The sequence below is a fragment of the Aulonocara stuartgranti genome, assembly GCF_965226115.1.
Source record: "Aulonocara stuartgranti genome assembly, chromosome: 7".
NCBI lineage: Eukaryota > Metazoa > Chordata > Actinopteri > Cichliformes > Cichlidae > Aulonocara > Aulonocara stuartgranti.
This window is the reverse complement of record NC_138945.1, coordinates 5,587,069-5,611,904: the sequence shown is the minus strand read 5'-3', so window position 1 is coordinate 5,611,904 and position 24,836 is coordinate 5,587,069. Positions and strand designations below refer to the sequence as shown.

General features: G+C 40.0%; 1 protein-coding gene across 3 annotated transcripts in view; it reads left to right on the top strand.

Moving 5' to 3' along the window:
- Positions 1-4,549: 4,549 nt before the first annotated feature.
- Positions 4,550-24,836, top strand: part of LOC309710989 (basic helix-loop-helix ARNT-like protein 1) — a 32,235-nt gene continuing 11,948 nt past the window's right edge. Inside the window, exons 1-12 of one of the 3 annotated variants that reach the window (XM_082540914.1) lie at positions 4,550-4,700; positions 13,011-13,189; positions 16,477-16,540; positions 18,507-18,654; positions 19,086-19,106; positions 19,329-19,361; positions 21,680-21,709; positions 22,287-22,444; positions 23,006-23,085; positions 23,201-23,293; positions 23,563-23,680; positions 24,060-24,209. In XM_082540914.1, the coding sequence (XP_082397040.1) occupies positions 16,495-16,540; positions 18,507-18,654; positions 19,086-19,106; positions 19,329-19,361; positions 21,680-21,709; positions 22,287-22,444; positions 23,006-23,085; positions 23,201-23,293; positions 23,563-23,680; positions 24,060-24,209 (877 nt within the window). In that variant the 5' untranslated portion in view covers positions 4,550-4,700; positions 13,011-13,189; positions 16,477-16,494. Of the gene's footprint in view, positions 4,701-4,874; positions 5,023-13,010; positions 13,190-16,476; positions 16,541-18,506; positions 18,655-19,085; positions 19,107-19,328; positions 19,362-21,679; positions 21,710-22,286; positions 22,445-23,005; positions 23,086-23,200; positions 23,294-23,562; positions 23,681-24,059; positions 24,210-24,836 lie in introns of those variants that run through there. The other 2 variants (XM_082540915.1, XM_082540916.1) reach the window with 2 other exon arrangements.

Here is a 24,836-nt window from a genome sequence, read left to right as displayed (position 1 = left end):
GCATGCGCACAACACCAACGCCAAATAACAGCGGTACCAAACGACTCACGGACCGTTTTTTGTTTTTTTTAATCTTCGTCCTGTATTTAATAAATTCAAAATGAAGTAAAATCGCTAAATAAGGCAATATTTTAATTAGGAAAAAAGTGCATTTATGTCAGTCATCCGGAAATATAGTCTTTTAATTCACCCGTTTCCTTACATTATATTGTTAAACTGTTTTAAAATCCAATGACTTGAATCCCAAAAGACTTACTGGTGAAAACTTCTTTGATTGCCCATGCCAAATCATAATATTACAAAAAGGGAAAAATAACACTGTTTGTTATTTAAGGATCACCAAGATTACAAACGTGCTAAAAAATAAAGCTAAGCAGTGCTACATGATCAAAAATACAACTACAAATCTAATCGTGAAGAAGAGAAGCGTTGATTAATAAAAAAAATTTTTTTAAAAAGTCATTTTGACTCAAACCTGAGCCCACCTCTGTTTGCAGCTATTTATCTTTAGCTCATGTTGATTTTAGTCTAAACTCTAGCTCATATGTACAACAGTTACATTTACATCTGCAACACAAGAATTTCACTTCTACTTGAGCATTGCTTTTTTAAATCCAGAAGAATATTGAAATCATCCTCCAGAATTTTTAAATATAGTTAGTAGTGTCAGACCAGTTTTGATGTTTTGGTCTCCCTGTTTTTCGTTGATTTTTTTTTTTTTCCATCAGGATTTGGCAGTCACTGAACCAAGCAGAGGAGATAGCACAAACTGCATGGCAGCAGAAGCAGTAGCTGCATAGCTGGCCCCTGGTTTGTTCCCTGTTTTGGCTGTTAAAAAAAGAAAATGAAGATATCCAGTAATATCTGAAAATAGCCTTGTTTATTCCTTTAAAAAAAAAAACAAGTTAGAATGTGTCACAGCTTTTCACCTTAAATTGATTTCATACCACTGTCAGTACTATATATCACTTTAATTTCCCCTTTAAGTTTATATCCTGTTTCTAATGTTTGTAGTGTGGAAGCCTCTGTCATCTGCTGTTGATGAACTGTATGAAGGTGTTTGACGGATCGGATGGCATAAACAGGCATTTGAGATCATGTCTGAGGGGTCTCCGGGAGTGGAAGAATTCATGAAAGTTAATGTTTCTCATTCCATTCAAACTGTTTTTGGTAGAAAATATAAACATAGTTTTGCAACAGTAATTTATTACTAACATGCATTATTGTCTAAATTGGTGCATGTGTCTGCTGTCACTAATACCCCAGAGCATACAGTTCATTCTATACAGGAAAAATAAGTAGACAATAAATAAATCATCCATGCCATCAACACACAGCAGTGTAAGAGTGTAATTACTGACTCCTTCTTCACAGTCAAGACAACCCGTTGTTAGACTGGCTGTCTCCATCAGTCTATATGTCTGTGTCTCTGTAGTTTACCTCTGCAGGCTGTTTCTCCAGCCTTTCTGATTCTCACTTTTCCAAGTATTTTTGATGTATTTATTAATTATGCTATGATTCTTTTAGTGCAGTTCTGTTATGAAGTCAAAAGGTAATGTTTTAAAACTGAGGTGACGAGCAAGAGGCAGATCTGACTGAGAAACTCAATTACAAGTATACTGCACACTCAAAGGTTACCAGCATGGGAATTATACAGTAAAGCCCTCTTCATTTAAAAAATGAACATCTTAAATTTAAATTTAACTTAACACTAGTGATTGAGCTTATGACGTCATCAGGAAAGTGTTTCAGCTTCTATACAGCTTTCTTTTTGTAACTCCACAAGTCGCCCTCTGCTGGCCATAAAAAAGAAAGCAAGTATAATAGACTGCATTCTTTCTCGGAGCCTCGGTGTCCTTTTGGTGTATCACCTCCTCCCTCCTGGCACACAGCTTCTTCTTCTTCTTCTTCTTGGTTGGCAACCAATGTTAAGGCGCATTACCGCCCCCTGGCTCACAGCTCAGTGCACATTTAGATGAGAAAATATATATTTGACACATTTAAGGAAAATACTAATGAAATAAAATAAAAATGTTCCCTTTAGATTTTTTTTTGCTCTATAAAATAGTTGTTTTCTTTTACAATCATTCATCTTAGCAGTAGGATTTACATTAAAAGAGAAACAAATTAAGTTTGAGTGAAAATATACATTTTTGCACTCTCTGGTCAACTGACTCATTGACTCAAATGACTCAAGGAAATCCGATTCACTTTGGTGAGTGACTCATTAAAACGCGATTCAGTAAAAAGAATCGAATTTACCATCACTAGCACATAAATAAGTTACATAATATTCAGTACTTACTTTTAAAAGTTTACTCTTTGGCCTCTCCGATTCAGCCGTTTTTTTCGGCAAAATTATCCACACCCACCGCAGCGCTATGAAGTCTGGGATATGTTGGGCCATGAAGTCTACACCGCCACATCCTTAAAATTCAGGGAAATGAAGGATACATTTGAGGGCTGCATTTCGAGCAGCCTTCGTCGCGTCGCAGTGACGTAATCGGCCTTAAAATGCGGCCTTTAAGGCTGCAGACCCTGAATTGGGATACAACCTGTGTTTCCTGCACCCTCTGTACTACTTGAACGTCATCTTCAAGAATGTCTCAATTCCAGAAAATAATTACTCCATATTAAATTAACTACTTCTGAAAGGTGGGTTGTATAGTGTATATAGTATATTATATAAATGGGTCCAGCTCTTTTTTTTTTTTTTACCTTCATAACTTTTGAAGTACAGGAGACACCCACCTGAAAAAAGCCACAATCTTCTTTTGCACAATTAGTTTCATTATCATAGTTTCAAGTGTTACGAAATCAGTTTTACCCCGGTTCTTTTTATTCCTCAGGCATCCAGAGACGGCACCGGAACTCAGTAATTATTTCACAAAACCTTTATTCATCTTTATTCATCTTCATTTAAGCACGCATCTTCTAGAAGGGAAGACGTGCAAGGCCGGTGTCCCTCTGCAAATCTTCCACCTCTTTGTTAGTTACAGCCAGCTTTATAGAAGTGACCCCATCATAAAACCCCCATGATGTGCTGCAAACTCTGTGTGTAAACTCTGTGTGTGTATGCACGAGCACGTGAGTGCCTGTGTGTGCGCGTACCCGTGTGTATGTGTGTGCACGTGAGTGAGTGTGCATGTGGGTGTGGGTGCGTAACAGTTAAAGCACTGTGTGTGTGTGTGTGTGTGTGTGTGTGTGTGTGTGTGTGTGTGTGTGTGTGTGTGTGACTTCCTGCCGGTCAAAAGTAATCTCCTCACCCAAGCTACACTAGGTTCCTTTAGACAACAAACAAAACAAGTTAACATATTACAAACACTGAGACCCCCACTCTGCCTCCACTGGGCCATTGGCCTCTTGTTGTTTTACATTTACAGATAAGCATGTGGAGAGTCTCCTGCAAACCTACTTCTAAGTTATAACAATTATGCATTTTTATTAAAGGTACAAGCATCAGCATCAGCAACCCCCAACTGTAGCTTCCTGTCTCCTTTTATGACACCAGACCCCCAGTGTCCATAAATTCCTTTCTCTCTAAACAATTTCACACACTCTCAGGCCTACAGCTAAGCCAAACTAAAACACAGACCAATCCTTCCTTATTCCTGTGATCTAAACAAATTTAACACATCATATTATAATAATTATTTTCTTGTACTCACACAAGTAACAATACTGCACCAACTTAATGTCTGTGATTTAGAGTAAGAGGAACAATCAGTGGTATACTGAGTCCCATGTCATTCCCCAATTCGTTGCTGGACCAAATGCACTTTAGGAATTGAAATGTCCTTCAAAATGTGTAATGAAATGTGTTTTCGGATTACGGTGAGAAGAACGGAGGAGAGAGGAGGCAGAAATGAGAGAAATAGGAAAATCCCTTAGGTTAAGTAATTCCTTTTGTTCTGTTCCCCTCTTTTGGTGTCTCTTGCTCACCTTTTTACATCTGCATTTTGGTGTGGTGTCTGGACTCCAGGATCTACAAACTTTGTTTCAATAAAATTTATTTCAGGCTGTTAAGAAAGACCAAACATAACAAAACAGAATCAAATAATTGAAATGAAGCTTCGTGATAAACAAACAAGAAAAATTGAGTCATAAATTTACATTTGTGGTTGTGGAACTTGAGAACCCTAACCCTAACCCTTGATATGTCACATCAAGTTAAGCCACCGTCTTAAGCAAATATTTCTGTAGTAAATGAAAATTTCAGAGAAAAAAAATTAATAAAAAGTACATTAATGTTTTTTCTAAAATGATGAAAAATTATTCAATTAAATGGGATTTTTTTCTGAACACTAGTTACGGAGCAGAATAACCTCCAGGACAACCTGTGAAATGAGAAGAGAGGTTAGGTTCGTCACGAAGTGGGAGGGCGCAGTGGACGGATTGGACTCGGGCCTACGGCTCACACACGGCTAGCGTCTGCGTTCCCTTCATCTCCGACCGTCATTGGCTAATGAGCACGTCGGTCATTGTTTCCCAGCCTGAACTCGCGTCTGATTGGCTGACAGGACACCTACGACGGTAGGGCAAACGCTATTGGTTGAAAAACTAGGTTAGTGGTCCGACAGGCATGACGGTGAAGAGAAACTGGGTCACCGATTGAAAATCGTTTATGTCACACTTCTGTGTGTTGCTATTACATATTACCAGCGGCGTTCAATGGATGGATTAGTCCCCCTGGATCTTTTGTAAGTATAACACAAGAACGAGGATATGTTTGTTGACGCCGCGTCTGTGTGACTTTGCTGGGCTTCAGTCTGTGATGGATATCGTCGATGTTTTCCCAGCGCTGTGGTCATGTCAGTGTGGTTTTCTAGAGCAGGAGGAGGGACTTTAGCTTTGCTGGCCAAGTCTTGACAGTCAGTAGCTAGCAGTGAGCTGTATGCTAATGTTAGCAGACGGGGGAGAAATGCCGTTATGGTCAAAAAGTGCGGAAAACGCCTTTAGTTTGGCGGGGTTGGTTTAAGTGGTGCCAGGAATCGCCGGGACTTAGAGGAAGCTCGGGCGTGGGTAAGTGCCGGTCAGTGGCTTTCAGTTTATTAACTGAACGTGACCCAAGTGAGTAAAGCTCCAGTGCTAGCGCATTAGCTGTGTAAAACGGGCCTTGGTGGGTATACTCAGCAGCATCTATCCTGCTCCGGTAACTTCAAAGCCTCCATTGCTTGTCTCTTTAAAAGGCCTCAACGGTACTGTGCTATTCTTCTATTTATTTGGAGACCTGTGCTTGTCTTAAGTATCGCGACGGTGTATGCACTTGCTGTGGAAATGTGGCCACCGCTAGGTGTCTCTGCTGTGGTTGATCAAAGACTATTTGATTGGGTTGTGGTTATACTGTGCATGTAATTAGTGTATTATTGAAGCAGGAGGATATGGGGTGTGATAGATAATATAAAATCCGAAACAAAACCTAACCAAACCGCTCGAAAGCTGAGTGAGTGACGATTTTAGTTGTTTGTTGTTACACATCTTGGGCATCATAAAGGGTGGACGTGGCTTAAAAGTGAAACAAGTGCAGAAGGCCTAATACCCAGGGATGTCAGCTGGCAAGGCTAATGAGCACCAGAGGGCGATACCTGTGGTTGTAGAAAAGCCTTCCTGTCCTGTATAAGTCTATGGGAAAACAGCCCTCTGCCCTGGCATCAATAAACACTTTCCTTATGTGTTTATGGGCACAGCAACTAATTTCAGGTCACATTGAGTAAGACGTCAAATACATTTTCTAATGTACTGTCATTATTAGAGACAGACAGGAGGATTAGGTGTTAGCCAATGAGCATGCAGGTCTCCTTGCATGTCATACCTGGTTTCAGGCGGGTCCTGCTGAGGACCAGCTGGTTTTGACTGGGAGGATATGAAATGGTCTTGAGCAGGATAGGAAACAGTTGGTTGTCACTGTTGATTCATCATCTGAGTCACTCTCACCACACTGAAGCCTTTTTTTAGTACACAGGGTTTATGGATCTATTTGGGGATACATCATATTAAACCTTTGGACGTTGTGTTAAAGGCAGTTTGCTGTTAATCTTTTTTTTTTGTTGGATTACTGTCTCGTGTGTTAGTTTGACAGGTGCACCTTGTGTTTTTGTAGTTTCTCATGCCTGCCTTGAGTAGATTATCCATTAACTGTTTCACCACATGAAAGGCACTTGCTGTGAACTTCAGACTGTGTCTTTGTTTTTGTTTCTAGCCAGGTAGCAACCTATATCAGATCTTATCAGTACGGATCTATGTAGCCACAAAGACATTTTTACAGCAGACATTTGTTGTGATGACTCAGAAGGGTTGCACTTAACCATCCTGTTGATCATGAAGGCCAGATGACAAACTTCTGGTTTCTATGAGGAAACTGTATGATATAAAACGTTATAGAGAAAAAGATCCTTGTCATGACTATGTGGATGCTAATTTAGATTAACTAGAGATCATTCTAAGTAATTATGTGAGAGAGACTGTCACACTAAAAGTTTCTTGTATTAAAATGTATGTGGAAAATTCTTCAATGCCTAATATTGTGGTAGAAGTATAACGTTAGTGGGGGAAAAGCTTTTTAAAACCTTATTTTAGGGCAACCTTAGTAAACTTATTAAACATATTTTTTTTAATGAGATTTAAGTTGTGATCCTACACATGTAGCTGTTATTTCCTGTTAACCATTGTAATGAATATTCATTTGGATAATTCTTCAACATAAGAGCCCACAAGTGCTCAAGGAAAGTTCCAATTGGTGAGGCTTGCTTAAATGAGATTACGGGACACAGTTTATTTAGAGGTGAATGTATGAGAGCTACTGAAAATGTCCTTCTTAAGGGGTGAATAGCATTGTCAGTAATGAATAATAATAAATAAAGGACATGGCATGGAGGTGTAGTTTGTAGCGCTGATGCCTCACAACAAAGTTTGGATCTTCTGATCTGCTGAGGTCTTTCTTTGTGGAGTTTACACATTCTTTATGTGCCTACATGGGCTTCTTCTGGGTACTCCCACTTCTTCCCAAAGTCCAAAGATATGCATGTTGAGTTTACTTGTGACTGCAGGTGAGAGATTGTGTGGTTGTCTATCTCTGTGTCGGCCCTGTGATGGTCTGGCAATCTGTCCAGTGTGTGTACCCGGCCTCTGATCTTATGATAGCTCCACCGCATTTCCCTAAGTAGGATAAGCAGTTAAGAAAATGGATGGATGTAACCAAGGCACCCTGCCAAGTTTAATAAAGATGCCTCCTGTCTAATTCCCAATAGGAGATGTTGGCCACAGTGACTGGCCATATGCTTTGGCCGGACAAACCTAACGAGCCATGCCATTGACTAAACAGAGAGGTTCCACATCCATCAGGAAACCCTTGCATGTAACTAAGAAGATACGATGCTTGACACTTACTTATTTCTCCCCTGTAAGCTTCTGTGGTTTAAAAAAGGGAAAAGGTAAAGAATTGTTGGGGTTGAAAGGAAAATTGATCAATAAATGTGTTTATCTAAATAAAAAGACACAAGTAGAGATAACAAGCCAAAAGATTTTAACTCGTGTAAATACAATAAATAAATAAAAAAACAATTTTTTCCATTGTACTTCAAATAATGCATTTTAATGTAATTTTTTCCTGATATTAAATAAATTAAAATCTAATTTCTCTAAAAACAAAATGTTCTCAGGTGTATGTTTAAGTATGTTTAAAAGGAAACTTAACCTTATCCTTGGCTGGACTAATTTTGGTCTCCAAATATGCAGGTTTTTCAGGCCTGTATATTATCAGGCCTGATTGGTCAATTTTCCTGAAATCCCAAGGATTCTTTCTGCACATATTGCTCATTATTCCCCATTGCATATAGATTGCATAAGGGATTCGAAGCATCCATCCATGCATCGATCTTCTTATGCTTGTCCAGATCAGAATCACAAGGGTGTTGGAAGTCTAACCCAGCTGTCCTATTCTATACACCATACATTTATTCTGCTGGCATACACAACACAAAGTGGGACATGTATTTAGTGTTTATAAAGGGAGCTACTTCAACAAGCTCCACCAAAAATGCCAGCTTATAAATATGCAAAACAATAAGCAAGAAAACAGTTTCCACTACATGTGGAAACAAGAAACGTGTTTACCACCTTAAACAGGCCGTTGAGTACAACTGTGAAATTGAGGTATACAAGAAGGGGTTGCTAGGTGGATGGAAATTATTTACTGCTTTTGTACTCAAAATTGACTTACAGTCACAAGTGGAAAAAATAAAGTACACCCTCTTTTCAATTCTCAAGTTAGGGAGATAATAAACAATCATCTGGTCCTCATCAACTTCTAAAAATTTTTAAATACAGTTTGTGTTGAGGAACAACTCACAACATATTGCACTGTCATTTGTTTAACAAAAACTAAAGTAAAAACTGAGTATACCCCATGGTTCAGTAGCTTGTTGGGACAGATGGCCTCACATTGGGCTCAAGAATACTTTGCTTACAAAGGAGCTCGTGGTTGCCTTAATTACTGCAAGGTGCCCACATCATCACCCCTTCAGGTATGAGGTGTTTGTGCCGATATGCTGTGGTTTGGTTTTGACAAACGTGGTGCTGTGGATTTTGCCCAGACATTTTCAATGTCCAATGAACATTGTTCCAGAAGTCATGTGGTTTGCTCAGATGTAATTTTGCTAATCTAAGTCATTTGCCATGTTCTTCTTAGAGAGATTAGGTGTTTGAAAACCCTTTAAAATAAGCTGTATTTGTTCAGTCTTTCTAATTTTACTGTTATGAATTTTAACATTTAACTGTTAACTGAGAAGTTTCTCTGACTTTGGGGTGAATTGGCTTGGACGACCACTTTTGTGAAGATTTTATGAATGTTTTCCTCTTGTGAATAACTTTGTCAAATAAAATGATGGACACTGTATTGTTTAGTAGGGCTGCCACAAACGATTATTTTGATAGTCGACTAGTCACCGATTATTTTTGCGATTAGTCGACTAATCAGATCATGCATCCATTGGATGTAAAACGTACAGCTTATTGCACCAGCATGCGTCTGCTCTTATATAACTATCATTAGCTGACAGCTTGAAGTGTTTAATGTATGTGATAACTAAAAATAAAGACAAGATGACAGTTTATTAAACTTTTAATGAATTTTTCAGATTGTCTCGGTGGAGTTTAATAAACTCGGCCATCTCTTCTTTCTATGTGAAATATAACAGGACACTGGAGTAAATTCTCTACCATTTCACACTTCTGTTTAATCAGTTCTCTGTTTGACGTTTATTCAGCTGTGTAAAAACTATAACTTTAATCTCAGCCAAACCGATTTACTGAGGAACAAATAAAACATAAAAAAAAAGCCAAACAATAACATTTTTAAATGATCTGAGTGGCTTTTATATCATATTTAACCTGAGTAGCGAAAGACTGCGGCGGGTTTGAAAATGATGTCCCGGGAGTTTGCCGTTCTCACCGGCTCTAGTGAGCCTTGAACCCTCTAGTTATCGAGCTGGTGGGTAACAGACGTCTCCGAAAACGTCGGAGCACTTTTGCAAAAGTGTGATGTCTTGATAAACCGAGCAGATATTTGAAGCTACACAGCTACATTCTCGCCTGAAAATATGTTAAAAGTTTATTTTGTGACCCAGAAATAGTAATAAGAGTAATATTAAAACTAAGTAGCTGCCGCCATTGTTGAAAACTGGAATTGGCTGGGCCACGCTATGAATTCTGGAATAGTTTGGGCCACGAAGGATACACCCGACCCATCCTTCAAATCTGGGGAAATGAAGGATGCATTTTTCAGCCACGTTTGGGGAAATCTTCAAATTTGGACAGGCTTCGCCACGTCGCTGTAACGTAATTGGCCTACAAATGCGGCCTCCGAAGGATGCGGCCGCTAAATTTGGACACAGCTATGAAACCAGACACTGCTGCTTCTTCTTTGGGGTTTAACGGCAGCTGGCATCCCTGGACATGCAGTGCTGCCATCTGCTGTTTCAGTCTGTTATTACACTCTTAAATCCTACTACTTATTCCTGCGTCTTTCAGGATCTTACAAAGCTTCAAACGACACATCCACGATTTTAATAGTCGACGTAATCGTGCCAGTCCTGTTGTTTAGTAATGGCCTTTCTATTTATTACTTTGTATTGTAATAAATAAATATAATGTCATGGCCATCTGTAATAATTACCTGCCTTCTGTCAAAGTAGATTTCAGATATCATGGCAACAAGAAAAGCAAAGATTTAAAACTGGTGTCTGGGGCTGCTGGTGCTGTCATATCATTGTGATGGGTCTTGATGGATGGGGTCTATTATTACTATGAGGAAAGAGGATCGGTGCTTATTGTGTCACTCAAAAGTGAAAGTTGGTTTCGCTCTTGTTGCTGCACATGTTGTTTGTCGCCACCAGCACTGGCTTGAGTGATTGCATAATCTCTTTGCCATTTGAGATGTCTCTCAGTTAAGGTGCAGTTATTGACACTCGCTCTATGTAACAACAGACTGGGCACTATGTGACGTTTTCCCTGTTGAACACTCTCCAGCTGTAGAGTATTAATTCATTACTTTTTCCATCATAAGCTTATGCCTTTGTATTTGAATAACAGCAGTAATGACTGCTATGTTACTCAGCACAAGAACAGAATATATACATTTCTGCATTTTCTAGCCACTCGTCTCAGAACACAAAAAGCAGTGTGTGCACAGCATTGTCATGAGTGCCGCCATCAACCGAGGTTGGACTTGTTGGCATGCCGGATGCCTGCATGAGTGTCCCAGCTGGATCAGCAGCCATGCATATCCATGAGAGCACAATCTGTGATCTGATTGTGCTCCAATGCCTGTACTCGGGCCATTTTTGTAGCAGCACCTTGACCTGTGCTTTTTTTTTCAGCTGGACAGGGCGCAATCTCATGCTGCCAGAGAAGCACAGGTCTTTCTAGATAACAAGCATATCCAGACACTTACTTGGACCTGTTGCCCTGAATCTGAGATTATAATTTCCACATACAGCGCTGCTAGGGTCTTCTTGGGTCAGCAATGTTGAGCCCTGAGACTTGACAACCAGACTTTACTTCCTTGTCAGTGCTTAAATTTAAATCGGTTGTTTATCATTTGTTTAGAAATGTAGCTGGGATTGTTATCGTTTGGCAAGACCTGCCCAGTGATGATGAAAAACTCAAACTCGGCACACAGTTAGTTCTTGGCTGTAAAAAGCTGAATGTGAGCACACTGCACTCAATCTATGCAGTAAACCCTTTCACATCCTTGCAGACAGGCTGCTACACCCTGACTGCTGCAACAATACAAACCCCAACTATGCACGTAAGATTTGGTGACCTCACGTAGAGAAATTCCCAGAATAGCTCCACCCACGAATAGAATTAAAAGAAAACACCTGTGTGAGTGTGCAGGGACTTAAAGTCTGACATAGTTGTACCTGTATATCAGGTTGTTTTACAGGTCAACTTATTGTAGTCTCTTGCATATTTCAGAATTGCCTGTATTGTGATGTTTGTCCAAAAGGTTTGCATTGTACTGTGAGTTTTATTTTTTATTTTTTAATTAAATTGGTCATTCAAAAGGGGCACATTTAAAGCTTTATGAGTTTAAAAGTCACCAGTTAAGAGTTAATGCTGAGTGAAATCACATTACAAGTACCCACAGAATTATGTCATGCTTGCAGATTCCATCTGTGGAGCTCTGAAAGCTGTAATAATTTTTTAAATTTTTTTTTAAATGACTCATGTTGGGGTTGAAACTATTAAATCTCACAGGAAGCTGGATATAATAGCAGTCGTTAAAATATTCCATTTTATTTCACTGACCAGAGGTCTTTGCACAAGCCAGTGTACAGTTTTGATATTTCTGGGTAAGAGAAGATGAGAGTGCAAGGGTTTCGGTTCATCCCTGTTTGAAGCATCGAGTATTAATTTGTAGTGTATTTGATATTTGTAAAATCTTTTCACATCTTTACAAAAACGTTCCATCACTGGCCATGGTGGAAGTATTTGGGAGATTTGGCAGCTGACTTGCCGGCTGGATGCGTCTTTCGTGTATGAACGGGCTTTCTGCCTGCTTCCTGCCTGTCTGAGTGGGTGTTTCCCTGTTCAACAGGGAATCAAAGCAGAATGCCTTGCTGATTCACTGATGAAGTAGAAGTAGGTGGTGGATGGAAATCGAGGCTGGCTGGTTAGAGACCATAGAGATTGGCTGACCCACTTTTTACTCCAGCACCAGTTCCTTTCAGTGCTCAATCATGACATAGTGGTTTTCCCCTTCTAGCCCAGGGCTTTGTCCCAATAAAAGAGCTCACCAAACTCGTCCTGACCTAGTACTCTCCTGCCTGCATCTTGAGTTTCACATTGTGTTGTTACTGAAAATTAGATAGTTGTTTTATGAACCCGATCGGCACTCATTCTACATCTATCTTCATCTACTTTTTCTAATAAAGGTTCATTAATATTACACTCTTAAGATTGGAATTGATGGATACACCTGTTAACTAAAGCTGAAAAGATCTTTCTCCATAACTTGTCTCTGCACACAGACGTCATTTTGACATTTTCATAAATGTAAAGTAGAATCTTTACCCAGTTACTCCTCACATTTCTATAGCACAGTGGGAACAGCTGGGTAGCTCACCGTGTTGGAAAATACTTTTTCTTAAATCTCATACAGATCTATGTTGGCAGCCGTGTTGCCACCTTGATGTGCTGCGCTTCTCCCATCTCCATCACTCAGGCATTTTCTGAAGCAATGTATCCAGTTAATATAAAGCTACTGACAATGAAACTGAGCTTGAATCTGTGCAGGAGATATACTCCAAAAAGTGATTCATTAATTTGCTGGGACTAATGAGTAAATATTTTGCAGAATGTGACTTGTAGTTGGCTTTTATCTCGTACCAGAATGAATGTTTAGCCCTGGATTTTGAGTGTGTTACTTGAATACATTTTGCTTACATTTAGAGATTGGCGACAGATTGATTTTGCACCTGACTCACAGATTTCTCTTCATCCCCCTGCAGATGTAGACGGGCCCCAGCTGCTTAAGGATCTGATCATATGAGGGGAGACCACTTCAAAGTGGATGAAACTAGGTCAGGCTGAATCAAACCAGACTCAGACCAGATCACAACCGAGCAGACCAGATTGATTCAGACGATACCAGGCCCGTCCAGGAAGCCTGTTCCAGTTTCCTGTCCAGGTAACTGAAGCCGCTCTGCACGCCATCTGTAGGAGGTGCCTACTCATATTTCAGAGATGTGAATTTGAACCAAGGAGTCCTCCTTCACAGTGCGAGAAATAATTAACATATTTGAAAATTAGGCCAGCATTTGCTTTGGAATAAGTGTGACATTAAAAATGTGATATTTATGTATTTTTATTTCCATGTAATATTTGTAGTGTTTGGTTCAATTTAAGTTATCAGTGAACTTATGTATTAATACACCTCTGTTATATTTGCTTACACAATTTAAGGACTAAATCTGGTTTTAAAGGAGTCATGTTTTCAGAGCAGTGACAAGTTGCATGCATCTGATTCTGGCTGACTGCTGTTTAACTTTATCAGCATTCACCCCAGAAAAAAGGCTCACCGCCTCCACATGCTGCTGACATTTTTAGCATCTTATAAAAACACAGCACTCCCATTGCAAAAAATTTAAATGGTATGCTTGGCCTTGAACAAGTGGTTTAGTGCACACACCTGCTTGCGGTTGAGTGAATAGATAATGGCATCGAATATCTAGTTTTTTTGTCTTTGTTTTGTTCTTGTTTCGTATCCTGAACTCCTGAATGACGAGGTGATGCCTACTTCCTTTTTTTTTTGTGGTGTTGAGTTGCAGTGAGAGATAGAGATTCCTCTTTACTTCTCTTTTCTGTCCTCTATTTCACCTGACCTCTCCACTCCCTGAGCCTGGTTGTGCTGGAGGTCTCTTCCTGTCAAAGGAGTTCTTTGACAGGCGTTCTTTAACCGTACGGGATGATCTGATCTTTGGGTTTCTCTTTGCTTTTCTCTAGTCTTTAGCTTACAGTATAAAGCTCTTCGAGGCAAATATTGTTTTGACCTGGAGCTGTATGAATAGTGCATTTACTTGGCAAACTCATTCAATAGCAAAGGTTTGTTCGTTTAGAGCACGTGTCCCGTGAGAATATTTTTTATAGATGTACTATTATTGTTATGCATGGCCCGGCAATATGAGGTGCTAATGATATACAAACTACAGATTCCATAATGCAGCACTGCAGCCTCCTTGCTGAACGCTAGGCTAACTGGGAACATTCCCGCCTCAAACAAGTCAAACTTCTGTTATTGCGAAGCTAGCCGCTCACAATGGTGGAGAGAAAAGTTGATTCTGAAAGCAGAGCCTTTCAGCGCCAGTGGGTGACTGAATATATGTTTACAGACATGCTGGTAAACCCGTGTGTCTTATTAGTGGAGCTAATGTGGCTGTAATTAAGGAATTTAATTTAAGACGGCACTACGAGACAAAACGTCAGGATAGCTGAAAAACCTAAACGCAGAGCAGAAACTACAGAAAGTAGAAGAGCTAAAGAAGAATCTGACATTTCAGCAGACGTTTTTCACCAGAGCAAAATCACAAAGTGAAGCTGTTGTGAAAGCAAGTTTTATTGTAGCAGAGGAGCCAAATTAGCCCGGTACCACTCTGAAGAGCTGCATGATGAAGCTGTGCGACGTCTTGTGTCCAGACAAAACGCAGATTTTGGCAAATGTGAGCCTGAGGAGAAATACGATTGCTGATCGGGTTTGTGAGATGGCCACTGATTTAAGAACACAGTTGTGTGAAAGAAGCAAAAACTTTATCGCATACTCTCTTGCTGTGGATGAAAGTACAGACATGATGGACATTGCACAGCTGATTGCACAGCTGGCCATCTTCATCCTTGGAGAGGAAATATTGAACATTAAATCGATGCACAGGACAACGACAGGGAAAGACATTTTTTAAAACGTATGTTAAAGTGTAACCGACATGAAACTGCCCTGGGACAAACTTGTTGGACTTACAACAGATGGTGCGCCGGTGTTGTGCGGTGAAAAAAGCAACTAGTCAGCAGGTTGTGAGTAAAGATGCAGGAGGAGAACTGTACCGGTGAGTTAACAGCATATCACTGCATCATACACCAGGAAACGCTGTGTGGTAAAGTCCTAAAAATGGAGCATGTAATGATCACCGTAACGTAAACCGTAAATTTTATCTGAGCTAAAAGTTTAAATCACCGTCAATGTCAGTCTTTTATGTGGGAAATAGATTCAGAGTTTGCCGACATGCCATCATACAGAGGTCGGTTGGCTGAGTTGGGATAAAAATTCTCAATAGAGTTTTTGAGCTCAGCAAGGAAATCTGTCAGTTCATGGACATGGCATGTATGATGCGGTGAAGGCATTTCAAGTGAAGCTGTCACAAATGCACCAGTGCAACCTGCCTCACTTTCCCTGTTGCCAAGTAATGTTGAACCAAGTCAGCGGACTTTGCTGAACTGCACCTGTGCAGATTCAGATGGAGCTGCAGTGTAATGATACACTCAAGGGAAAGTACGACACTGAATGGCCCGCACAGTTTATTATTTCCATTCCTGAAGCAATGCCTCAGCTCCGTCTACATGCGGCTCCAACCTTGTGTATGCTTTCATTTATTTTTTCTGGGGTTTTTGGCAGCATGTTCATATTTCTAACTTGCATAATTTTGACAGGATATATTTTTATGAAGAGCAAAATATTTAAAGTTAAAGTTTATTTTTTTAAGTTTATTTAATCTGGAATAATATTCCTGTCTGTTTTTATTCATATTTATGTTTAAAAAAACATAAACATGTTCAATAAATGTTTATCTTGTTTGGCCCGCGACCTAAAGTGTGCCTTGAGTTTTGGCCCCCTGTGCAATTGAGTTTGACACCCCTGGTTTAGAGGCTTCACAGTAAATGCATTTGCTTATATTGTTTTTTTTTTTTTTTGGGAGGGGGGGTTCACCCATTCCTCTGAAACATTAGTGTGGCTCTTGATGAGTCATGCCACCTGTTTGCGCATGCATGTGCTCGAAAACTCTAATCGAAACCTTTACAGAAAATGACTGAATAATTAAGCAAGAACTCTTGTTAACGACAGGCCTTCTTCAGTCAGCTCAGAGTCACTTGGGAAGGTTTCATCATCTCTGAAGTTTAAACACTTGCCAGGGTTGTAGTTGGCGAATTGGAATGCACATGGCACATCTCAACCAGTCTGATTTATGTGTCATGTAACTGATACGGTGCGACCTAAATAGCTTACAGTATTTCAATACATGCAGTTGTAATAGTGGCTTCCTGTTTATTGCGCCTGCACACTTGACCCAGATGACACGATGTTTGCTGCATGTGTCCAGGCAACAGTTACTCTGTCTGTATTTTCTTTGTTTTGGGATTTCTTTGTTTTTGTCTTTGCAGATTCTCAGAATGATTCCATCTTAAAGTGTTGCTTTTGTGTGTTCACAGTTGAGGGCTCCAGAGTGGATGGAAGGAGATGATTTTAACACACAGGCTGTGATGAACATCTGTGGTGAGTTTGGCCCTTCCTAAAAAATAAATTAGTATTTCCCTCTGTGCATCTCTCAATTAAGTGTGCACGCTTTATTGAAAAAAAGGTCTGTGCAGATAGTCACCTCCGTTTCTCACAACTACAGTATTTCCGCTTTGATCTTGACCTCAGACCTTTTATAGTGATTTCTTGTCAGCACGGATAATATGAGTAATCCCGCACATGTCGCGCTTATTATTTGTCAGTTCATTTACATACTTAGACCCAGTAGTTTCGGTCTATGCATGCATATGCATGCGACATTTGTGTGACTGTCTGCTCTGTGTTGCTTATTTTCTTCTGCAAAGAAACAGTGGATTGTTTCTTTTATTTTAGCTTCTAATACACACAGACGCCTGCATTGCAGCTATTTCTTAAAAGAGAGGGTTTAATCACCAAAAGACTGAATAACAAGGTTGCACACGGGTCTGTTGAAATCTGGCACAAGAGCCTTTTTAGATTTGCAAATGGATTTTTATATTTCTGGGGAAATATTCGTCCTTATGTTGCAGCTGTCATTTAGCAAGAATGTGTTTGTGTATGAACCGTAGGATCCATTCATTTTCTATTAGTAAAGTAGACCTGTCTTAAAAATATTTAAAAATTTAGTTCACGAACCACAGAAAACATCTTTAAGGCAGCAAACCTGTTTCATAATTACCTGCCTTCGTCTATGAATAAACATTTTTTCTTCCTCCTACGATTGAAGCAATTTCTCAGCGTTTGTCAGTGCTGTTACGCTGACGTTACCTCGCCATGATTTACATTTAATGAACAATTCTGGATATTAATGAGGTGAAATTTTCACACTTTGCAGTGCCATCCAGGGAACCATAGTGGATGTTTTTGCTGGCCGGTTCTGTCCTCTGAGCAGCTTGTTTAACGCCCCCTGGTTAATACATTTACGTGTCAGATTAGCGTCAGCTCGGTTATTCATGTAATTGTGCTACATTGTCAAAACAGCAGCTGATACGTTTGTTTAGCTGTTGAACTAATCTGGCAACCATGACAGTTGCTGGTTTATTGTGCTGTATTTGAAACTGCTGGATAGTCCTTTTGGATTTTTGAAATGTGTGCCAGAGGCATCATCCATCTGGTTTGCTGTCTACAACAACAGACTGTGGTTTAAGAATCTTTACACCAATAAAACAATATATAGGTCCCCTTTTAAATATGTGCATTTGTCCTTCAATTTAAAAAAAATAAATAAGTGAATAAAATAACATTTACCGTACTTGGTCAAACTGCAAGAGCTTTATATAGCCGCAATGATGTCTCATACAGGAGTGGGAGCTTTTGTTTTACTTTTTGCTATGAATATGAGTTATAGACTCACACAGCCACCAACTCGTTTGGGGCAAATGTAATTATTCCAACCACGCAGAGTGTTGTGATCTCAGTCAGCAGTGGCACAGCAGTCACTCCTCCTCATCTGGAGCCCTGTGCAGGCAGGCGGCTTGATAACCACTGCAGAGTCACCCAGAAAGAGTCACAACAAAGAAAGTCGTCAACTGTTGTTATTCTGGTTTGGCAGTGTGGTTTACTAGGTTGCCAGTTTGTCTTAAGATTATGTAGCTTCAGCAGCCGGTGAAATAAAAATGGTTACTAAAAATGTGTATGTAGTATTTTTTTTAAATTTGGTGAAACACTTGTGCACTGGTAAAGCCACAAATGCGGTGACAAATAAATGAAGGAAAAACACCAACTTTTGCAGTGCATTTTTCACAAAAACAGACTGCTTTCAGTGTGTATACGCTTTACACGACCAGTTCGTACCTACAAAAACCCCCAAAAACAAACCAACAAAAGAATGGAATCTTGGGGTTTTTTTAAATTTATTTAAATTTATTTTTTTATTTATTTTTTTGTGACACTGTGTATAAAGGCCTTAAATCCGCACACAGAGAGATGTCTGTTTTTAAGCTCAGTGTCTCATTGTGCTGTGCAGATGACCTGATGGCAGACCAAAGGATGGACATCTCGTCTACAATGACCGACTTCATGTCCCCCAGCTCCACTGACCTCATCTCCAGTTCCATCAGCACGCCTGGCATGGACTACACCCGCAAAAGGAAAGGCAGCACCACCGACTACCAGTAAGTAGACAAGGAAGAAAGAGAAGCTCAAATGCTCACTTTATTGGTAATATAAACATATTTGCTACTACTGCTTGACTTACCAGCAGTGGTAACTGTAACATCACATAAATAGACCTTGAATTTATTCTTGGCAATAAGGTGCACAGAGAAAGGGGAAAAATATACAGACTGAGAATTATGGGAAGAAGTGATAAAGTGAAATGACTAGATAGACAGAGTGTTTCTGGTCCTATTAACCATGTCTGATTATGGAGACACAAAGTCTTTTGCATTCATTAGTGCAGGTGTGCTACAATATTCATAACATTTGTGTCCTTAAACACTGTTAGCCAATGTTGCTAACACTTTACACGTTGTTTAAAAAAAACATAATGATCTGAATCATTCAGTGACAAAAAATTGATTGATAAATTTGTGTTTCTTTGCAGAATTGATGGCTTCTCATTTGAGTAAGTTCAAACCTGACTCGATGTTAGTAGATCTAGCAAACTCAATTAATCAGCCTGAAATGCCACTGAACCCTCACACATAATCTTTTGCACCATGAAATATTGAACAGACTGAAAAGCAAACCTACTCAACCCAGTGAACCCTTTGTGAAGTGCTCTGGTTATTTGAATGTGTTCCTGTGGTCTTGCTGAAACTTATATCTCCTGTTTTCTCCTTCTCAGTGACATGGACCCAGATAAAGATAAACTGGGCAGGTAAGGCGCCATTATTGCCATGGTGATAGAGCTTTAATCTGCTGGATGTGTCTGTTTATTGCTCTTGAAATATCCTGCTTCTGGCACGATTGGGTTCCCTGTTGATTTCAACTTAAAGGGTCCGTTGAGCCAAATCATAACGTTCGTGTTTTCACACTCACATTTGTGAATCTCAGAGATCTGTATTTGGATGTTTCAGTGCCCACATAAACACAGAGGAGGTGAATGGAGGTTTTACACTGGATGCTGCTCAGAGTATTGAGAGATGTTATTTTTAACAACAGCAGCTCTTACTAGAATAAAAATCCATGTTGCTCTGAATATTACACAGATTCCAAGGTTTGTCCTTTAGAGCACAGTAGAGAACGATCGGGTAATAAACACCCAGTAAAGATGTTTAAGTTTTCCGCCACGAGGACTTTTGCCATGATCTATATGACCAAATCTGACACGTCAGAGTTTTTCACCATGTTAGGACTGCATGTTCGATCATTTTATTGCATCGGACGTCATCAGTGCAATTTAATTTCACTTAACAGGGAAAGAAAGGCAGTGATGGGTGTATTAAAAAAATTTTTTGCAGAAATGTTCATAAAGTTAAAGCAAAGTTGAATGAATGTAATAAGCTGCACAGGAAAAGTATCATAAACTACTACAGCTGCTGTAATGCATGTTACTCTCCAGGGGGAAAATCTCTTGCACACTGCACTGTGACACCAAAGCCAATCGAGGAGAACCATTTCACTACTGTACAGACATGTCTGCAGTTCAGCTGGGGGTACAGTAGGGAGTGCTGCCTGAAGGAGAGTGAATGACGTAGTCACGTTACATAGCAACTTAAGGGGCTTTGGATGTATTACTTAACCCTTTGGTTTTACTGAACTAAGTGCTCGCCACACACTGGATTAGACAAATCTTCCACTAGCAGAAATAACCCAAAAAAGACACAGACAACGCCGAGTTTGGAGAGATGCTTTATCTCAAAATAAAGTCAGTCTCCTGACTTTTTAGACGAGTTTAACTCATCCTAATTGTTTTTGGAAAGTCAAGGAATCATTTGCATGTACTATGAAGTCATCGTCTGGGTGTGTCTGTAGAGTGGAGTGGACATTTTCCTTGTTGTTGCTCTTTTTTCCTAACTGTAAATATGAGATAAAGAGATGTGTCATGTAGGGCTGCCACAAACGATTATTTTGATAGTCGACTAGTCACCGATTATTTTTGCGATTAGTCGACTAATCAGATCATCATCCATTGGACATACAGCGTACAGCTTATTGCACCAGCAGCATCTGGTCTTATATAACTATCATTAGCTTACAGCTTGAAGTGTTTGTGCTAACTAAAAATAAAGACAAGATGGTAGTTTATTAATTTTTAATGAAATTTGCAGATTGTTTCGGTGAAGTTTAATAAACTCCTTGCTTTCTAAAATATAACAGGACACCGGAGTATATTCTCCAGCGTCTCACACTTCTGATAATCAGCTGTCTGCTTGACAGTTTTAGCTGTGCAAAAACTATAACTTTAATCTCAGCCAAACCGATTTACTCAGGAACAAATAAAATACTAAAGAAAGCCAAACAATAACATTTTTAAGTTATCTAAGTGACTTATATATATGTTTAACCTGACTAGCGAAAGACGGCGGTGGGTTTGAAAACGATTTGCCGGGAGTCCAGTGTTCTCACGGCTCTAGTTAGCCTTGCCCCCGCCTAGCTAACGAGCTAGTGGGTAACAGACGTCTCCGAAAACGTCGGAGCGCTTTTGAAAATATGCGGTGTCTTGATAAACTGAGCAGATATTTGAGGTTTACACAGCTACATTCAAGCCTGAAAATATGTTAAACGTTTATTTTGTGACCCAGAAAGAATAATAAGAGTAAAGTTAAAACTACTAGCTGCCGCCATTGTTGACAACTGCGCTGGGCTGCGCTATGAATTCTGGGACACAGCTTCTTCTTCTTCGGGGTTTAACGGCAGCTGGCATCCTTGTACATGCAGTGCTGCCATCTTCTGTTTCAGTCCGTTATTACACTCTTAAATCCTACTACTCATTCCTGCGTCCTTTGTGATCTTACAAAGCTTCAAACGATGCGTCGACTATTAAATTAGTCGTCGACGATTTTAATAGTCGACATAATCGTGACTAGTCGACTAATCGTGGCAGCCCTAGTGTCATGTTTGTACTGCATTAGTCATCAGATTTGCCCTCTTGCTGCCCTTTTAAAGTATGTGCTATCGCATTAATTTAACAATCAAACCCTTCAGTCCTCTCTAATTTCTCTCTCTAATTCTTTCTCTGTTTTGTCTTTTCAGTGACCAACAGGGCAGGATTAAGAATGCCAGGTATAAACACTCCTTTTCTTTCTCTCTCTCCCATTCCCCCTTACCTGCTAAGCTCCCTTGCATGAATTAAATGTCACTCTGTGGATGGGGACAGAGAGATCTTTGTGCACACTGATAATAAGAAACTTTATACATTGAAGTGTATAGATCCAAGCATTATGTGGAAGGGGACTGTAAAAGCAAACCTAATTGCTAAAGCCAAGCTGTCTTTCTCTTACATGGAAAGAATTCTCTTTTATAGCTGCTTCTGTGCAAAGCGAGAGCAGACAAGCAGGAAGGATATAACCTTATAGTCGTGGAGGATCGGCAGAACAACAAAAACTGGATTTCTTCATGTCTCTTGAGGCTGTTTTCTTTGCGTCTTGCTAGCTGATTTATATCATGTTAGACAGGACTATGAATGCGTAGACAGTGGAGTCTGTTGGATAAGGTGCTAGGAGTTTGTATTTTGTAGAGCAGGTAAAGTTCAGCCAAGCTGGTTTATTATTATTTACTGTGGATTTCTGCCAGCAAGATGGGTGGAAAATGACTTTGTTCATTGACACTTTTTTGATGTCTGATGTCTTCTCCTGCACAGAGAGGCCCATAGCCAGATTGAGAAACGTCGCAGAGACAAGATGAACAGCTTCATCGATGAGCTGGCGTCACTGGTGCCCACCTGCAATGCCATGTCCCGCAAGCTGGATAAACTGACAGTCCTCCGGATGGCTGTCCAACACATGAAGACGCTCAGAGGTTAGAATCAACTGGGAGGGTTGGGGAGGCAACGAAGTGAAAAGTCTTCTCATTCAAACACTTGCTCGCATCAGTTTTTGTACTAACATGTGAAATATGCGCTGTTGAGGACCTGAGGGTTTCCATCCCAGTTAAATAAAGATTAAACAACGAAACATATTCATAAACATGGGAAACGTGAGAGGTTTTTACTGATCAGGTGACAAATAAAGAAGATAATTGATGATGGATCCCTAATCGGGGAACGGGCAGGTCAGGATAGTTAAGATGGATGATGTTAATGCAGTGAAATACTTACCTGTGCCGTGTTGGAGACCGCTGTTAAAAATGTGAAGGTCAGTGGGGGCTGGTCAGCAGCTGGTCAGTTGATATTTGTAATCCTTTGGTAAACATTTCCAAATATGGAACTGTGTGTAATTCTTAAAGGGAGATAAATTCATGGTACTCAAAGCAAATAAGATTAAGTGGGAGCATACAGCTTTCTAAAAATGCTCTTATGTGTGCATGTGCAGTCTGAATAGTCACAGGTGTGACCTGCGTGTGTTTTAATGTTGTGTGCAGGTGCAGCCAACCCGTACACAGAGGCAAACTACAAGCCTTCCTTCCTCTCAGATGATGAACTGAAGCACTTGATACTAAGGGTGAGTGGAAAAATCAAAAATAATTAAGGTTCTTTTTATAACTATACAAAGGGGGGGAAAAACCTCCAGAAATGAACTTTTAATCCAGTTTTTAACGTTCTGTTTAATAATGCAGGCTGCTGATGGCTTCCTGTTTGTGGTCGGATGCGATCGTGGCAAGATCCTGTTTGTTTCTGAATCCGTGTACAAGATTCTCAACTACAGCCAGGTACGCTGACAGCCTGAGGAATGAAGGGATCTTTTTGTTAATGGTGGATGATTTTTAAGCCACCTTAAAAGGCTTTACTGTGGATCTGCGTCAGGCATGCGTTAGTTCCTTTACAAAGCAAAAGAAGGATGCTGTGAATCTGCTCAATCACTATTACTACACAAACAAGTGGACAATTCATAGCCAGCAAACATCTGTCTATCCATCCTAATTTGAAATTCCACAAATTAAACAATTCAAATTTATTCATCTTTCTCTCTCCTCTCAAGAATGACCTGATAGGTCAGAGCCTGTTTGACTACCTTCACCCCAAGGACATCGCCAAGGTCAAAGAGCAGCTGTCGTCCTCTGATACAGCCCCACGAGAGAGACTCATCGATGCTAAAAGTAAGCAAAAATGGACGTGTGTAATCTGTTTTGTAGAGCCAAGAGTTTGGTCAATGCCGTTAAAATCTGTCACACCAAATGGTGTGAAAAAGGAACCCCATATAGGGAACTGAAGGCTAGAAACAGTCAGTGCATTTTCTCAAAGGAAAAGCCTGTTGATTTAACGATGGCAAACACAGCTGGAGGTAAAACAGGGGAAGTGTGCATCATTCAAGGCACTAAGAATAGAAAATGCAACCAAGAGCTCCAAATGGATTTATTTTCCACATGTGCGTTTCCTTTGTTATTTGTGTGCAAGTCCTTCTTTCTAAAATTGCTGAGGCTTGAAAGAATAGTCGTTTTCTGTTGACTGATTATTTTCTTTCCTTTATTTTTGCAGCTGGTCTTCCTGTGAAGACGGACATCACCCCCGGTCCTTCTAGACTCTGTTCTGGAGCTAGGCGGTCATTTTTCTGCAGGATGAAGTGCAACAGGCAGTCTGTCAAAGTAGAAGATAAAGACTTTCCCTCCACCTGCTCTAAGAAAAAAGGTAGCGTGCCATCGTCTTCATTAAAACCTGACAACCTTCCTCTCTGTCAGAGCACCACCTGAAAAAGCTCTGTGCTTATCAGCTCTCTGGTCCCTTTCTGACATCCACTCATTTCTGTAAATCTGATGTCTCTGCTTGTCAGTGCTGTTTCTGTATGGGTGGACTGATCACAGCCTTGTGAAAAGCTGTGACAGCAATCTTATGAAGCACGTGCAGTCAAGTTACCACTTACTCTTTTGGAGATTGGTGTCTAGATCTGACAAAAAGTAACAGCTGAAGTTAGTTTGTTGTTCCCAGTTGCTTCTAAAACTCTTTATTCTAAGTTAATGACATACCTGCAGGGTCCGTGTGCAAGCATCTCTAAATAAAGAAGGATGCACTCATTTATGCACGCAGCACTACAGCAAGAACTTAATTACCCTTGACACAGAGATAGGACTGGTCAGGATCTAACAATAAATGACATGGTGTGTTTTTCCCTTAACAATTATCTAAGGGTGTAGATGCACCATCATGACTACATGTAGGATGTAGCATCTGTAATTACCAAAGTATCGTCGTTTTAAACAAACTCTAATTTCAAGCATTTTACATCACTGTCAGGCCTAAAGGGTAAAAGGTATTGCT